The sequence below is a fragment of the Sycon ciliatum genome, chromosome 2, assembly GCF_964019385.1.
Source record: "Sycon ciliatum chromosome 2, ocSycCili1.1, whole genome shotgun sequence".
Classification (NCBI taxonomy): Eukaryota; Metazoa; Porifera; class Calcarea; order Leucosolenida; family Sycettidae; genus Sycon; species Sycon ciliatum.
The window spans coordinates 24965184-24983060 of NC_088644.1; the positions used below are offsets into that span (position 1 = coordinate 24965184).

Here is a 17877-nt window from a genome sequence, read left to right on the forward strand (position 1 = left end):
CAGCGTGTGTACCTGCATGCGTGCTTGCGTGGTGTCAGACTGCGGGTGCGCGTACGCGTGCATGCATATGTGTGTGCATGCGTGGGGGTGTGCGTGCGTGTGTATGTGTATGCGGGTGCGTGTATGTGGGTGTGGCTGTGCGCGCTTGCGCCAGCGCAAGGTATCCGGGGCGCGGGTCTGATTCCAGCGATGGGCAATGTGGTACCCCACAGCACAAGGGTAGCGTGATACCCTACGCAGCACAAGGGTAGCGTGATACCCTACACAGCACAAGGGTAGCGTGATACCCTACACAGCACAAGGGTAGCGTGATGATACCCTACACAGCACAAGGGTAGCGTGATACCCTACGCAGCACAAGGGTAGCGTGATACCCTACACAGCACAAGGGTAGCGTGATACCCTACGCAGCACAAGGGTAGCGTGATACCCTACGCAGCACAAGGGTAGCGTGATACCCTACACCGCACAAGGGTAGCGTGATACCCTACGCAGCACAAGGGTAGCGTGATACCCTACACAGCACAAGGGTAGCGTGATACCCTACACAGCACAAGGGTAGCGTGATACCCTACGCAGCACAAGGGTAGCGTGATACCCTACGCAGCACAAGGGTAGCGTGATACCCTACACAGCACAAGGGTAGCGTGATACCCTACGCAGCGCAAGGGTAGCGTGATACCCTACGCCAACGTGCGCGCTGCATGAGTAGCGTGATACTCGCCAAGCGCTTTTGCTGTTGCCTAGCAACGCGTTTCTGTCTTTCCTGGCCCCCAAATGCATGTTGGGTGGCCCTGCGCATGACTGCACGTTGTCATAGCAACCTTTGAAATCTCAAGCCGGTTACCAACAAGCTAGGAATCAGACCAAGCCGCCGAATGCCCCCAAATTCCGCGTTGGTCAGCTGAATGACCTTAGTATGGTATTCAAGCGCTTCAGCTACATGCATGTAGTTCGAATGCATGCCATTCGTATGTTTGTATTCCCTTAGTGACACTGATAAGGGTTTGAATCGCATGCAGTCGCAAAAGCTATGGGTGGCATGGTGCCATAGGTGAGAGCAATAGCACCGCAACTAAGTGGAGCAGATAGCTTCTCATAAGTATCAGAAGCGTGCGTGCACAGTCAGTGCTAGAACGTGAGTGCGTGCGTCCGCGAGTGGCCGTACCAGCGGGTGCGCAGCGTGTGTGCATGCGTGCATGCTTGCACGGTGTCAGAGTGCGGGTGCGCGTACGCATGCGTGTGTGCATACATGTGGGTGTGCGCGTGCGTGCGTGCGTGTGCATGTGTATGCGGGTGCGTGTATGTGGCTGTGCGCGCTTGCGCGCCTGCGGACGGTGAACAGTTACTTTCCACAGCGGACATAGTGCTTGTAGCAGGCACTTCGCCGTTCTGCCGAGTTTCATGATCTCGGATTCGGTGAAGCCGCTCAATGCTCCTGTGGTTGCGGGTCCGGCTCTGAGGCCGTGCAGTGGATACTGGTTCGGTGGGTACCCTGCGCTGCTCAGGAGCTGACGGATTAGACGTGTGAGTCTTTGTGCAGCCAGGAAATTGCCACAGCTTTCGATGACCAGTGGTCTATTGGGCAGGTTGGCGCGTCTGGAGAGATAGGTGTGCATGGCTCTGACCGAGCAAACCGTTGAGTTGGTGGTTGTGAGCCGGACGGAGTGACCCTTGCCGAGTTGGTCGGTCTTGGACTTCTTGATTGTGACCTGTATGGCCTGCGGCGTGATGGAGAGGTCATTTGTTCGGAGGCCGCCGTCTGACATGGTTGTGGCGGTTGTGGAAGTGTATTCGCTTGCCCGGAGACAGGCGAAGAAGCCCGGGCAAATAGCTGCCCATGCCATGGCTCGGTCGGTAGCGTTGAGATTAGACCTAATCAGGGCGTTGCGCATAGCTGCCATGTGGGGCCGGAGGATTGGCTTGCTGGCGTTCTTAGTTCGGTTGGCCTGTGCACGTGCCACTCCTTTAACTGCGAGGTTCACTCTTCGCGAAGAGAGATCTTTGCCGTTTTCTTTGGCAATTGCCCAGATCGCCGACACATACAAGCGGACGGTTGACGCGGCATGTTGACGTGCCAGGTAGGCTACAAACGCCGTCATGATGGTGTCTGTCATCACCTTGGTGCCGACTAGTTTGCAGAGTTGGTGCAGTCGTTTCCAGGCTGTCGCGCATGTGGCGCTCAGGCACCACAACATCAACAGAGACTCGACCAGCCCGCTGTGCTGCTGTTGCTGCTGTTACTGTTGGGAGTGTTGGCTGTACACGTGGAGGTACCAATGGTTGCAGACCCATCGATGTGGTCAAGTGGCTGTGCGCGTTCAATATGTAAAGCCACACGGCGACGCTCACCGCCATACTTGCGCTCTAGCAACTTCTTAGCTGCGTCATAGGCTGATGGTGAGTAGCCAAATCGCTCGATGGCTGTCAGTGCTTCTCCTGCCAAATACTGCCTCAATTGCAACAGCTTGTACTGAGGGGTGGCGGGTGCACTATCTACACATGCCATGAAAGCTTCTCGGAATGACTCAAACGTACGTTTGTCACCGCTGAATATCGGTATGCCAACTCGTTGTAGCTGCTTCCATGGCTCTGCACGAGCCTGGTTTTGTTGCATTTGAGGTAGCCCTGTTGCATACATTTCAATTTGATTTCCAATATTGGATGGTGTTGCATAACCCTTGGCTGTTGCATGTACCTGGAAGACATCTGTGGTTGGTCGGTATGCCCATATACATTAGTACCTGTAGAAGCCATTGACATTGTGCTCATAGGCGGTGCCTGCCACTGGATACATGACTGGGGCGCTGCCATTGACACTGGAGGCTATCTGAAAGAGTGTGGATTAGCCTGTGTACCAACACTGTACTTAGTATTCACTGCAGTATTCACACTATGCGTACTGGTTGAGTATACAGAATTGCTTGGAAGAACATTGCTACTGCCAGTACTGCCCAAGGGTAATGTAGGACCAGTAACCTTAGAACTACTACTAGATGTACTGCCTGAGGTAGTTGTGTTTGCAGTAGCAGGCCTAGCATGCACACTCACACCATCATTGACACTTACTGCGGTAGGTCTACAGGTAGTGGCACTTGTCATGGTCACTTTTGGTTTTGCGGAACCATCTGTATACTGGCCAATGTTGGACTGGACAGCGCTGCGCTGGTGACCTCTGTAGTCTGGGATGGTACCACCAGTACCAGTAGCTGTTGAAATAATTGAATGCCCTGTTACTGCTGTGCGGTCATCCGTGTCAAAACGTAGTTGTTGATCAGTTGCATTTGTTGCATCTCCGCTGGCGGACCTGTTCACGTCTCGTTGTTGTAGCGATCTGGCCAGCAATCCCGCTGTGACTCAAACCCAAGCATGGCAGTGGTCCTGCGGACGGTTCATTGCTGTAAACATGTCCTGGCCACCAGCCGCCGACTTCCCTGGCTTCATCGCGGCACTGTTGATGCGAATTACCGGTATACTGCTGCGTTTCAGCTGAGGCGACTGGCACGCGGTGAGTTGTTCTTACAATTTCAAACGCCAAGTCCGTCGCTTCGTCAAATTGCCTCTGGAGTACTTCCAGCTCACTAATCATCTTATCCTTCTCTCTCGCATTGCTCTCTGCTTCGTATAAACCAGCTAGATCTGTGATCGTCCCTTCCGCCTTCCGCTCTCTCATTATGATCTTTCGAGCTCGTTCATTTCTTTTTCGACATCGAAATAGCTCTCATCGGCCGTGCATCGCATCTGCACTCGCTGGGCTTTTACTATCAGCCCTCGTCTTGTCCTGCGTTTTCCTGGCTCGGAGCGCAGAAATTGCAAAACAGTTGGATGCACGCAGCAGCACAGCTAGCAAGAGAAAGAGCCGTGGATGGGTTTGTTCCTGTTTTTGATGGCTGTGGCCATCCGTTCGCCCAACGCTCGTGTGAGTACGGCGTTTGTTTGTGCTGCCAGCTCGCGTCCGGCGTTTGTTTGTGCTGCCAGCTCGGGCCCGGTGCGCGAGTGAAACCGAACCGTGACAAAGGCTTTCGCTCTTTAGTGCTATTGACTGGCTTTTCATACGATGCCTATTGATGTCTAGAGACATGCTGTCTAGCCTTCCCCTGGTACGCATTCACGGGGCTTTGTTGAAGTTCGTGCCGTGAACTGCCAAAGGGAATTGTTTGAATGGTGCTGGGGCGAGTGCGACATTACGGCGTCCCTGCAGCCGGCCTAATCGCGTTTGTTGCCACAACCGATTTTATTAGCACCCTTTTCCGTGTTTCACACATTGGCTAAAATATTTCACAGTTCACTTTAGACAGAATTTTCCGCATGCGTGGCGACGCCTACAACCTCAATGCCCAAGGTGCACATTCAGCTGCTAAAGCACTGGGAGGCGTGTTCAAAGATCAAACACACTACCAAAGTGGTCAAAGACAGAAATCTTATTTGTTGCATCATTCTTTCCCATGAAATACTACGATTTACATGAACCAAATCAACTGTGGGTTTGCAGCAAAGCTGAAAAAATGTCTTCCCGCTTCATTGACATTGGGTCAGAATGTTACTAAACTGTCGTGACAACAATGACACTTTTCATTGTGGGTGATGTCTCAACTGCATACATAGTGTAAAGTTCATCATGGCATGTTCCACTTGACCCATCAACTTAATAACACGTAACTGACCTGTGATTTCTGGCTCTGTCGTTGGCGACGTGCTATTCACTGTTGGTGACATTGTTGTTTGCAGTAAAGTAGTAGTTTCAGAACCACCACTACCAGTATCTAAGGAAACAGCCAAAAAGAAGAAGAAAATACATTGTTATCCCATGAATATTCTATAAAACTGTGAACGGTACCATTTATAAGCTGTTGAATAATACTACAAACTCTCCTCCTCCATGTGCTTTAAAGGCGACCATTGCCACCCTTGGTAGCCATTATTCACACCAATAATTTCAAACAACGAAGATGTAACGGGTAAAAAAACATTTCTTTCTGACAACTGTTTCGCCTATCAAAGGCTCATCAGAGAAGGCGATATTGGAGTTTGTAATTGACATGGCAATATTACTAGTAATATTTATACTCACTGGTTTGAGGGAAAGACACAAACAGTAAAAGTCTGAAGAAAAAATTGACTGTCACCACCAGGATTCGAAGTTTCGTATTGGAAATTGATTGTGGGTTTGCAGCAAAGCTGAAAAATCTCTTCCCGCTTCAGTGACATTTTTCATTGGGGTTGATTGGTCCGTACCATGTCGTGCAATGTTATCGCATGAGCTGATTGTAAAGTAGCTGCTGGTGTTCTAGGATATGATAGCGTAACTAGTAGCTCTTTTGGTTCTCTTTTCTTTCTATAAATTAATCCTTGGCTCTCCACCCTTGTCTAAAAGAATACAAAATTATGTTTGGTTAACGTAGGAGTTAACCGTTGTTAACAGTCATGTACCATTGCTTCGCTGTTGGCCTTTATAACAGGTTGCATAACCCTCCTTACGTGTGTGCATGATCTTGCTCTCTCTACATACTGCTGTGTATCATAGACATCACATGCCCACGCTCTGCGCATGCGCAGATTTCCTGTGCGCACAACAGAGCTTGCTGTCTTTCCAGTTTCCTTGCCTGCAGTCAGCTTTCAAATTCTGACCCACCCTCCTCATCCCATTTCTTACTCTTACACTCCACATATTTTGAAACACACGGATGCGGGCACTCCTCCGTAACTGGCCTCTCGCACACTACTATTAAACTCGCATGGGTCATAAACCGCTCCTGCTCAACGCAGGCCGACCCACCAACTCGCATGGGTCACAAACCGCTTCTGCTCAGCGCAGGCCGACCCACTTGGTCATATACAGCTCCTGCCCTCGGTAGGCCGACCACACGATTCGTTAACGCGCACTCAATAGAGGCCAGCTACTCTGCCCGACATTCCCATTCTTCCGAACTCACTCTCTTGTCTTTTGGTGTGTCGCGTCCTGCACGCGTGTGTGTCTACTCTATACTCTAGCATGGGGAGTAGAATGTTAATTGATATTATCCACTGCCTTGTAACCTATTACCTTCCCAAATATATACAGGCATGGATTGCACCACAGAAAAAGGCAAACAAAATCAACCATGCCATCAACTTCAATCTGATCAAAAATGGCTAAGAACTGGTGTAAGGTACTAACCTGTTGCTGTTGCAGCAGTAGTATTGGCTTGCGTCATTGTAGGTGATGTGTTCTTCATTGTCGTTGCCAGTAAAGTAGTTGTGTCAGAATCACCACCACCAGTAACTAAGAAAAATAGCCAAAAAGAAGAAGAAAATAAATTACTATCCGCTGCCTTATAACATTCCCAAATACATGTCAGACCTCGCTATAACCGAATCTTCGGGGTGGGGCAACGTTTATGTTATAGTGAGTTGGGGACACCAGTATGCAACATGTATGTCAAAATGACGCTCTTTGCTTACTGATCACAACTGTCTAGCTAAAGTAGTAATGATCCACTCTGGTCAACTCAGGAAGTGTGTTGTACTAGGGTGTCGACTGCATTGTGTTGAAAACACTACTTCTCGAAGTACACATTATGTACCCAGTCCGCACGACTGTAGTGTCGGAAGAATGCATGAATGCCAGTAGACGTGTTGAGTGCAAGCATGCAGCCGTTAGCATTAATTTCAAGAAAAGAAAGTGATTTGGGCCGAAAAGACGATGCCCTGTACAACGTGTTGTATTATATTGACGTCGCTGGGCACTTGGGACCAGGCGAACAAAAGCGAAACAGTGTGTTATAGCAAAAATTACGCTTTGGCGGATTAGGTCATAGTGAGGAAATTTTATACAGAAGTGATGCGGTTTTGGCAGGGACATTTGCATTTCGTACGTTGTAGTGAGGTTTATATTATAGCGAGGGTCGTTATAGCAAGGTCTGACCTGTATATACAAGCATGAATTACAACACGAAAAATGGCCAGCAAAATCCAACCGCACCAGCAACTTCCATATTTTTCAAAAATTGCTAAGAACTTGTGTAAAATACTAACCTGTTGCTGTTGGTGTTGCAGCAGTAGTAGTGGCTTGTGCCACTGTAGGTGATGTGCTGTTTGCCTCTACAGAACATAGATTGTCAAGAGATGTTTTCAGTTTCCATGTCGCCAAGAGGCAGCAAGCCCCCGAAAAAAGAGCAGCAAATGCAAAAACAGAGACTCATAGCCAGCATAACATTGAAGACGGGCACCTGGCAAAGTTATTCCATAGCTGTACAAATCTGTACCCAATGCACGGCAGCCCAACATATGAAGAACAGCATGAGAATGGAGTCCCAATGCCCATTTTATTCAAATCTGCCACTGACCCAGCACAATGGTCCCGTCTTGGACTACCGCTATCAGGCAATGTGACATGCAGAGGGAAAAAGAGATGTGCTGAGAAGTCAACACGCCCATCGTACACTGGGATTGGCAACTTTGAAAGGGCCAAATAGGGGTCGGGGTTCGCTGGGGGGGGGGGGAGGAGGGGGAATTGAACGACAAGGTGCTATGTCAATTGTTCTGCTACTTCCAGTACTTTGAAATCAATATAGATTGACCACGACAAACCCACGCACGTGTTCAATGCCTAAAAGGGAGTCAAATATAAGCAGTCAGTATATCCGTAAGGAGTGAAATATGCAGGAATATTTCACTGCTTTTAGTAACATGTATAGCAAGAATCAATGGAATTCAATACTAAGAGAGTGATAATGTACATTGTGGTACAGGAAACCTTCAAAGAAAGCTACAACCAAGAACACATTCCAATACTTCGCAACTATCAAAAGGACCGTGAATAGGTAAAGCTAAACAACGCTTAGACATCCGAGTAAAGCCAACTTGAAACATGATTGTACTTTTCAGGAAACTGACCTGCACTTGTTGCCAATGCCGCAGTTGGCGTGGTATTTGTTGGTAGCATGCTTGGTGACAGGGTAGTGCTTGATACCATGGTTGTTGCTGATGAAGCTGTTTCTCCAGTACTTGCATTTCCAGTAGCTGAGACAACAGCACAAAGCAAATACAATGCAATACACAACGTTGAGATGTTTTCAATGTTTTCCAAAAATACAAGCCTGAAATGCCATTAGGTTAACGGCCGATACAATCACACTTTATTAGCACCCTTTTTCCGTGTTTCACACATTGGCTAAAATATTTCACAGTTCACTTTAGACAGAATTTTCCGCATGCGTGGCGACGCCTACAACCTCAATGCCCAAGGTGCACATTCAGCTGCTAAAGCACTGGGAGGCGAGTACAAAGATCAAACACACTACCAAAGTGGTCAAAGACTCAAATCTTATTTGTTGCATCATTCTTTCCCATGAAATACTACGATTTACATGAACCAAATCAACTGTGGGTTTGCAGCAAAGCTGAAAAAATGTCTTCCCGCTTCATTGACATTGGGTCAGAATGTTACTAAACTGTCGTGACAACAATGACACTTTTCATTGTGGGTGATGTCTCAACTGCATACATAGTGTAAAGTTCATCATGGCATGTTCCACTTGACCCATCAACTTAATAACACGTAACTGACCTGTGATTTCTGGCTCTGTCGTTGGCGACGTGCTATTCACTGTTGGTGACATTGTTGTTTGCAGTGAAGTAGTAGTTTCAGAACCACCACTACCAGTATCTAAGGAAACAGCCAAAAAGAAGAAGAAAATACATTGTTATCCCATGAATATTCTATAAAACTGTGAACGGTACCATTTATAAGCTGTTGAATAATACTACAAACTCTCCTCCTCCATGTGCTTTAAAGGCGACCATTGCCACCCTTGGTAGCCATTATTCACACCAATAATTTCAAACAACGAAGATGTAACGGGTAAAAAAACATTTCTTTCTGACAACTGTTTCGCCTATCAAAGGCTCATCAGAGAAGGCGATATTGGAGTTTGTAATTGACATGGCAATATTACTAGTAATATTTATACTCACTGGTTTGAGGGAAAGACACAAACAGTAAAAGTCTGAAGAAAAAATTGACTGTCACCACCAGGATTCGAAGTTTCGTATTGGAAATTGATTGTGGGTTTGCAGCAAAGCTGAAAAATCTCTTCCCGCTTCAGTGACATTTTTCATTGGGGTTGATTGGTCCGTACCGTGTCGTGCAATGTTATCGCATGAGCTGATTGTAAAGTAGCTGCTGGTGTTCTAGGATATGATAGCGTAACTAGTAGCTCTTTTGGTTCTCTTTTCTTTCTATAAATTAATCCTTGGCTCTCCACCCTTGTCTCAAAGAATACAAAATTATGTTTGGTTAACGTAGGAGTTAACCGTTGTTAACAGTCATGTACCATTGCTTCGCTGTTGGCCTTTATAACAGGTTGCATAACCCTCCTTACGTGTGTGCATGATCTTGCTCTCTCTACATACTGCTGTGTATCATAGACATCACATGCCCACGCTCTGCGCATGCGCAGATTTCCTGTGCGCACAACAGAGCTTGCTGTCTTTCCAGTTTCCTTGCCTGCAGTCAGCTTTCAAATTCTGACCCACCCTCCTCATCCCATTTCTTACTCTTACACTCCACATATTTTGAAACACACGGATGCGGGCACTCCTCCGTAACTGGCCTCTCGCACACTACTATTAAACTCGCATGGGTCATAAACCGCTCCTGCTCAACGCAGGCCGACCCACCAACTCGCATGGGTCACAAACCGCTCCTGCTCAGCGCAGGCCGACCCACTTGGTCATATACAGCTCCTGCCCTCGGTAGGCCGACCACACGATTCGTTAACGCGCACTCAATAGAGGCCAGCTACTCTGCCCGACATTCCCATTCTTCCGAACTCACTCTCTTGTCTTTTGGTGTGTCGCGTCCTGCACGCGTGTGTGTCTACTCTATACTCTAGCATGGGGAGTAGAATGTTAATTGATATTATCCACTGCCTTGTAACCTATTACCTTCCCAAATATATACAGGCATGGATTGCACCACAGAAAAAGGCAAACAAAATCAACCATACCATCAACTTCCATCTGATCAAAAATGGCTAAGAACTGGTGTATGGTACTAACCTGTTGCTGTTGCAGCAGTAGTATTGGCTTGCGTCATTGTAGGTGATGTGTTCTTCATTGTCGTTGCCAGTAAAGTAGTTGTGTCAGAATCACCACCACCAGTAACTAAGAAAAATAGCCAAAAAGAAGAAGAAAATAAATTACTATCCGCTGCCTTATAACATTCCCAAATACATGTCAGACCTCGCTATAACCGAATCTTCGGGGTGGGGCAACGTTTATGTTATAGTGAGTTGGGGACACCAGTATGCAACATGTATGTCAAAATGACGCTCTTTGCTTACTGATCACAACTGTCTAGCTAAAGTAGTAATGATCCACTCTGGTCAACTCAGGAAGTGTGTTGTACTAGGGTGTCGACTGCATTGTGTTGAAAACACTACTTCTCGAAGTACACATTATGTACCCAGTCCGCACGACTGTAGTGTCGGAAGAATGCATGAATGCCAGTAGACGTGTTGAGTGCAAGCATGCAGCCGTTAGCATTAATTTCAAGAAAAGAAAGTGATTAGGGCCGAAAAGGCGATGCCCTGTACAACGTGTTGTATTATATTGACGTCGCTGGGCACTTGGGACCAGGCGAACAAAAGCGAAACAGTGTGTTATAGCAAAAATTACGCTTTGGCGGATTAGGTCATAGTGAGGAAATTTTATACAGAAGTGATGCGGTTTTGGCAGGGACATTTGCATTTCGTACGTTGTAGTGAGGTTTATATTATAGCGAGGGTCGTTATAGCAAGGTCTGGCCTGTATATACAAGCATGAATTACAACACGAAAAATGGCCAGCATAATCCAACCGCACCAGCAACTTCCATATTTTTCAAAAATTGCTAAGAACTTGTGTAAAATACTAACCTGTTGCTGTTGGTGTTGCAGCAGTAGTAGTGGCTTGTGCCACTGTAGGTGATGTGCTGTTTGCCTCTACAGAACATAGATCGTCAAGAGATGTTTTCAGTTTCCATGTCGCCAAGAGGCAGCAAGCCCCCGAAAAAAGAGCAGCAAATGCAAAAACAGAGACTCATAGCCAGCATAACATTGAAGACGGGCACCTGGCAAAGTTATTCCATAGCTGTACAAATCTGTACCCAATGCACGGCAGCCCAACATATGAAGAACAGCATGAGAATGGAGTCCCAATGCCCATTTTATTCAAATCTGCCACTGACCCAGCACAATGGTCCCGTCTTGGACTACCGCTATCAGGCAATGTGACATGCAGAGGGAAAAAGAGATGTGCTGAGAAGTCAACACGCCCATCGTACACTGGGATTGGCAACTTTGAAAGGGCCAAATAGGGGTCGGGGTTCGCTGGGGGGGGGGGGGGGGGGGGGAGGAGGGGGAATTGAACGACAAGGTGCTATGTCAATTGTTCTGCTACTTCCAGTACTTTGAAATCAATATAGATTGACCACGACAAACCCACGCATGTGTTCAATGCCTAAAAGGGAGTCAAATATAAGCAGACAGTATATCCCTAAGGAGTGAAATATGCAGGAATATTTCACTGCTTTTAGTAACATGTATGGAAGTCAATACTAAGAGAGTGATAATGTACATTGTGGTACAGGAAACCTTCAAAGAAAGCTACAACCAAGAACACATTCCAATACTTCGCAACTATCAAAAGGACCGTGAATAGGTAAAGCTAAACAACGCTTAGACATCCGAGTAAAGCCAACTTGAAACATGATTGTACTTTTCAGGAAACTGACCTGCACTTGTTGCCAATGCCGCAGTTGGCGTGGTATTTGTTGGTAGCATGCTTGGTGACAGGGTAGTGCTTGATACCATGGTTGTTGCTGATGAAGCTGTTTCTCCAGTACTTGCATTTCCAGTAGCTGAGACAACAGCACAAAGCAAATACAATGCAATACACAACGTTGAGATGTTTTCAATGTTTTCCAAAAATACAAGCCTGAAATGCCATTAGGTTAACGGCCGATACAATCACACTTTATTAGCACCCTTTTTCCGTGTTTCACACATTGGCTAAAATATTTCACAGTTCACTTTAGACAGAATTTTCCGCATGCGTGGCGACGCCTACAACCTCAATGCCCAAGGTGCACATTCAGCTGCTAAAGCACTGGGAGGCGAGTACAAAGATCAAACACACTACCAAAGTGGTCAAAGACTGAAATCTTATTTGTTGCATCATTCTTTCCCATGAAATACTACGATTTACATGAACCAAATCAACTGTGGGTTTGCAGCAAAGCTGAAAAAATGTCTTCCCGCTTCATTGACATTGGGTCAGAATGTTACTAAACTGTCGTGACAACAATGACACATTTCATTGTGGGTGTTGTCTCAACTGCATACATAGTGTAAAGTTCATCATGGCATGTTCCACTTGACCCATCAACTTAATAACACGTAACTGACCTGTGATTTCTGGCTCTGTCGTTGGCGACGTGCTATTCACTGTTGGTGACATTGTTGTTTGCAGTAAAGTAGTAGTTTCAGAACCACCACTACCAGTATCTAAGGAAACAGCCAAAAAGAAGAAGAAAATACATTGTTATCCCATGAATATTCTATAAAACTGTGAACGGTACCATTTATAAGCTGTTGAATAATACTACAAACTCTCCTCCTCCATGTGCTTTAAAGGCGACCATTGCCACCCTTGGTAGCCATTATTCACACCAATAATTTCAAACAACGAAGATGTAACGGGTAAAAAAACATTTCTTTCTGACAACTGTTTCGCCTATCAAAGGCTCATCAGAGAAGGCGATATTGGAGTTTGTAATTGACATGGCAATATTACTAGTAATATTTATACTCACTGGTTTGAGGGAAAGACACAAACAGTAAAAGTCTGAAGAAAAAATTGACTGTCACCACCAGGATTCGAAGTTTCGTATTGGAAATTGATTGTGGGTTTGCAGCAAAGCTGAAAAATCTCTTCCCGCTTCAGTGACATTTTTCATTGGGGTTGATTGGTCCGTACCGTGTCGTGCAATGTTATCGCATGAGCTGATTGTAAAGTAGCTGCTGGTGTTCTAGGATATGATAGCGTAACTAGTAGCTCTTTTGGTTCTCTTTTCTTTCTATAAATTAATCCTTGGCTCTCCACCCTTGTCTAAAAGAATACAAAATTATGTTTGGTTAACGTAGGAGTTAACCGTTGTTAACAGTCATGTACCATTGCTTCGCTGTTGGCCTTTATAACAGGTTGCATAACCCTCCTTACGTGTGTGCATGATCTTGCTCTCTCTACATACTGCTGTGTATCATAGACATCACATGCCCACGCTCTGCGCATGCGCAGATTTCCTGTGCGCACAACAGAGCTTGCTGTCTTTCCAGTTTCCTTGCCTGCAGTCAGCTTTCAAATTCTGACCCACCCTCCTCATCCCATTTCTTACTCTTACACTCCACATATTTTGAAACACACGGATGCGGGCACTCCTCCGTAAGGGGCCGTCCGTAAATATCGATGTTTTTTTAGAGACGATATTGGTGCTTCTCTCCCTTGACCCCCCTCCCTCCCCCCAGAAGACGCACATGTACATCTAGATCATGGAATCAATATTTTTGGATGCTCATGAAGTGCCCAGGATGTTGAGGGTCCGGTGTAGGCGTGAAAATCCCGCCGCACTCACGCAATAGCTGCATCGCCTGGGGGGAGCGAACCGGGTTGGCGCTGCAGTGCTCACAGCCATCGTGTACTGGTGTAGCCAAAGCGGCTACGCTCGGGCTTGAATTTTTTCAAATCCTTGTTCAGACAGTGAAGACTGGAAACTCTTGTGGAGTTCGTCCGTGTTTGTTCGCACTGCCTCTACGTCTTGAAAAAGGTCTCCTGCAGGCATCGTTCGGCCGATTTCCACAATCAATAGCTCATTCTTTTGCTCTTGAAATTCGCCATGGGCGTACAGCTTCCAATTTTTGATTTTGTTCTTGTGTCGCGAGTTTTAGCTCCGCGAACGGAAGCTGGTTTCACATTTCTTGTATAGCCATTTAGACGTCCGCGTGCAGGGATCGGCGAAACTTCAGATATTTACATCGATATTTTTCTGATGCTCGAAAAGACGCACATGGCTCAAACCCCCTCCCCCCCCAGACGCACCAATATCGTCTCTAAAAAAACATCGATATTTACGGACGGCCCCTAACTGGCCTCTCGCACACTACTATTAAACTCGCATGGGTCATAAACCGCTCCTGCTCAACGCAGGCCGACCCACCAACTCGCATGGGTCACAAACCGCTCCTGCTCAGCGCAGGCCGACCCACTTGGTCATATACAGCTCCTGCCCTTGGTAGGCCGACCACACGATTCGTTAACGCGCACTCAATAGAGGCCAGCTACTCTGCCCGACATTCCCATTCTTCCGAACTCACTCTCTTGTCTTTTGGTGTGTCGCGTCCTGCACGCGTGTGTGTCTACTCTATACTCTAGCATGGGGAGTAGAATGTTAATTGATATTATCCACTGCCTTGTAACCTATTACCTTCCCAGATATATACAGGCATGGATTGCACCACAGAAAAAGGCAAACAAAATCAACCATACCATCAACTTCCATCTGATCAAAAATGGCTAAGAACTGGTGTATGGTACTAACCTGTTGCTGTTGCAGCAGTAGTATTGGCTTGCGTCATTGTAGGTGATGTGTTCTTCATTGTCGTTGCCAGTAAAGTAGTTGTGTCAGAATCACCACCACTAGTAACTAAGAAAAATAGCCAAAAAGAAGAAGAAAATAAATTACTATCCGCTGCCTTATAACATTCCCAAATACATGTCAGACCTCGCTATAACCGAATCTTCGGGGTGGGGCAACGTTTATGTTATAGTGAGTTGGGGACACCAGTATGCAACATGTATGTCAAAATGATGCTCTTTGCTTACTGATCACAACTGTCTAGCTAAAGTAGTAATGATCTACTCTGGTCAACTCAGGAAGTGTGTTGTACTAGGGTGTCGACTGCATTGTGTTGAAAACACTACTTCTCGAAGTACACATTATGTACCCAGTCCGCACGACTGTAGTGTCGGAAGAATGCATGAATGCCAGTAGACGTGTTGAGTGCAAGCATGCAGCCGTTAGCATTAATTTCAAGAAAAGAAAGTGATTTGGGCCGAAAACAACGTGTTGTATTATATTGACGTCGCTGGGCACTTGGGACCAGGCGAACAAAAGCGAAACAGTGTGTTATAGCAAAAATTACGCTTTGGCGGATTAGGTCATAGTGAGGAAATTTTATACAGAAGTGATGCGGTTTTGGCAGGGACATTTGTATTTCGTACGTTGTAGTGAGGTTTATATTATAGCGAGGGTCGTTATAGCAAGGTCTGACCTGTATATACAAGCATGAATTACAACACAAAAAATGGCCAGCAAAATCCAACCGCACCAGCAACTTCCATATTTTTCAAAAATTGCTAAGAACTTGTGTAAAATACTAACCTGTTGCTGTTGGTGTTGCAGCAGTAGTAGTGGCTTGTGCCACTGTAGGTGATGTGCTGTTTGCCTCTACAGAACATAGATCGTCAAGAGATGTTTTCAGTTTCCATGTCGCCAAGAGGCAGCAAGCCCCCGAAAAAAGAGCAGCAAATGCAAAAACAGAGACTCATAGCCAGCATAACATTGAAGACGGGCACCTGGCAAAGTTATTCCATAGCTGTACAAATCTGTACCCAATGCACGGCAGCCCAACATATGAAGAACAGCATGAGAATGGAGTCCCAATGCCCATTTTATTCAAATCTGCAACTGACCCAGCACAATTAGTACGGGGGCCAGGGCTGAAAAAAGTCCTTCAAAAAAAGTTTCGTTCCGACTTTTAGCGCACAACAATTTGACACCACAGAGTCATAGCGGGGGCAATACAGACATGAAATCTAAAAAAAATCGCTTCGAAAAGTGAATGGAAGGTCCCGAACGAGGTGATTTTGTCCTCCACTCGGCCAGTACGTGCGGTATGCCCTGGAAGTCGTAAAATAATGACTTGCCAAGACAGATGAGACTTCCCTGCACGACCCCAGTGCAGGCCCGCTGCACAAAACTTCAGTCCTGGTATTGTTGACACGCAGGTGATGGTTTCGGCACCACGAAGGGCCCGGGCAACAATTTCGAAAGTGGAGTAGGATGTGGTATGTTGACTGGGTTAACTCTCTCTCTCCTCCGATCGACTTCCGAGTCAGTCCTGGTATTGTTGACACGCACGTAGCGGTTTCGGCACTACGAAGGGGCTGCACCTCTAGCACCAACAATATGAGTTTCACGACGGTAATCTGGCGCCATCATTGAGGTGCCGGGATGTCGGAGGGCAACTCGGCAAAGCGTCTCTGCTCCCGTCGTCGAGTCAGGAAGGAAAGATAGCATTTTTCTTTCGAAAGTTGTTGCTTTGAAAGAAGCACAAGTACCAAAAGACATCTCAGTGCCAATCTCTCAACGCAGCCCAGAAAGTGCTCGATGCAGCTGAGGTAAGAGAGGTCAACGCAATTCCCTTTCATGCCCGATTGCTCGAGAGGTAGATCTACATTGCCATCGTGACTGTTTCTGCCACTACAAGCGAGTTTTGGAAGACAAAAATGACATCGATTTATCGGACAGTACAGGTGGAGAGGCGTAAGTGTTGGCTAGCTTCCTTGCAGTAGTCCACAAGAAAGCCTTGTGGCACAGGAAAAGAAGTTCCTGGATCCCATTCCAAAATTGAAGCTCGGAACATTCTCAAACAGAAAGTCACGAACGCCAACCAGCCAGAGCAAAGCAGTATCTGTATTGCGTGCCGACTGCGCTCTTTTCAGCAAGATGGCTGTTATTCAGTCACTTATTGCCCAGAGTCGCCATATGGATGTTCGTCAAATTCTCTCGTACCCATTGGGCGGATCAGCACCGTTATCTCTCTGTACCTCAGATGGCACACTAGTGAAAACTAACAAGTCTGCACTGCTCCAGTTGCTCGTGAAGGTTTCTGATGGTGTACGTCCACCCGGAAATACTCCATCTGAGTCAAGTGCTCTCATTGTTGATGCTATGGCTATGTTGCAAGCCATGAGCCAGAAATCACTACCTGCTACCTTCTCTGACCTTGCATATCACATCTTCATGCACTGCTCACCAAGGCTGGAAACTAGTGGATGGCAAGCTCCAGGTTGACTGGTTGTCCCTGGAGCCTGCTCCCACAGCCCTAATGAAGTTTGTTAAATACTGCTCCATCTGATATCCGCACTGCTGCATCGCCATCCCTATTTCGCCATGCATTACTTTCATTCTTAGGGTACTTCGTAAGAAGACCTTGAGTCTGTGGGGACTGCCCTATGAAAATATGAATAAATAATAATAATAATAATAGTAATAAATGCGGCTGCAAAACAGGCTGTGACGGAGGCCGCTGCTCCTGCAAAGCACAGTCTTTGCATTGTACTGATGTTTGTGGATGCAGCACTGCAGATAGCTGCCAGAACAGGGCCAGTGATCTGGGCAACTAACTGCCACTATAGCATGAGATTGAGTTTCAATTACGTACATCTACATTACATACATGTACACATCTATGGACAATGTACACGTAAGAGTATTATGCTTTTTTATATTCCTTTCTGGCATTCCTGCAGTCTGTATATATCCCAATGGTCTTCATTCCAGATCGTGTTAACTTGATTTTAGTCATTCAATCGTTTTACAACATTACTGTAGGCTAAAAACAAGAATAAAACAGTAGTTGCTATGGTGTTGGTATGCAGTTGCCATGGTTACCATGCACTAAACTTCAACGGCTAATTTCAGCACCTTCCATCACGTTTCGAGGGTCAAAAAATATATCGTTGAGCTCCTTGTGGTCCGCTCTACACGTTGAAACTCTCAAAAAGTTGTGCGCT

The 17877-nt window shown here is 46.4% G+C and overlaps 2 protein-coding genes across 2 annotated transcripts; both read right to left on the minus strand.

Annotated features, from left to right (window-relative positions):
• Positions 1-288: 288 nt before the first annotated feature.
• On the minus strand, positions 289-2102 carry LOC135810455 (integrase/recombinase xerD homolog). Its single transcript, XM_065323948.1, has 2 exons — positions 1350-2102; positions 289-375 (listed from the first exon to the last, which is right to left on the minus strand). The coding sequence occupies exons 1-2, from the start codon at positions 2100-2102 to the stop codon at positions 289-291; spliced, it is 840 nt and encodes a 279-aa protein (XP_065180020.1).
• Positions 2103-2197: 95 nt separating this feature from the next.
• Positions 2198-16297, minus strand: LOC135810456 (mucin-2-like). The gene is made up of 13 exons (XM_065323949.1): positions 16252-16297; positions 15461-15526; positions 14618-14722; positions 12429-12527; positions 11756-11881; positions 10899-10964; positions 10042-10146; positions 8549-8647; positions 7876-8001; positions 7015-7080; positions 6158-6262; positions 4665-4763; positions 2198-2709 (listed from the first exon to the last, which is right to left on the minus strand). The coding sequence occupies exons 1-13, from the start codon at positions 16295-16297 to the stop codon at positions 2198-2200; spliced, it is 1620 nt and encodes a 539-aa protein (XP_065180021.1).
• Between the last annotated feature and the right edge of the window lie 1580 nt (positions 16298-17877).

Excerpts from the sequence above, each read along its gene's own strand:
- LOC135810455 (XM_065323948.1), bottom strand. The coding sequence starts at position 2,102 with ATGACGGCGTTTGTAGCCTACCTGGCACGTCAACATGCCGCGTCAACC. Across the intron at positions 376-1,349 it reads CACTATGTCCGCTGTGGAAA|GGTATCACGCTACCCTTGTG; the intron begins GTAACTGTTCAC and ends TGTGCTGTGTAG.
- LOC135810456 (XM_065323949.1), bottom strand. The coding sequence starts at position 16,297 with ATGGCGCCAGATTACCGTCGTGAAACTCATATTGTTGGTGCTAGAG. Across the intron at positions 12,528-14,617 it reads TACTGCTGCAACAGCAACAG|ATACTGGTAGTGGTGGTTCT; the intron begins GTTAGTACCATA and ends CTGTTTCCTTAG. Across the intron at positions 8,648-10,041 it reads TACTGCTGCAACAGCAACAG|ATACTGGTAGTGGTGGTTCT; the intron begins GTTAGTACCATA and ends CTGTTTCCTTAG.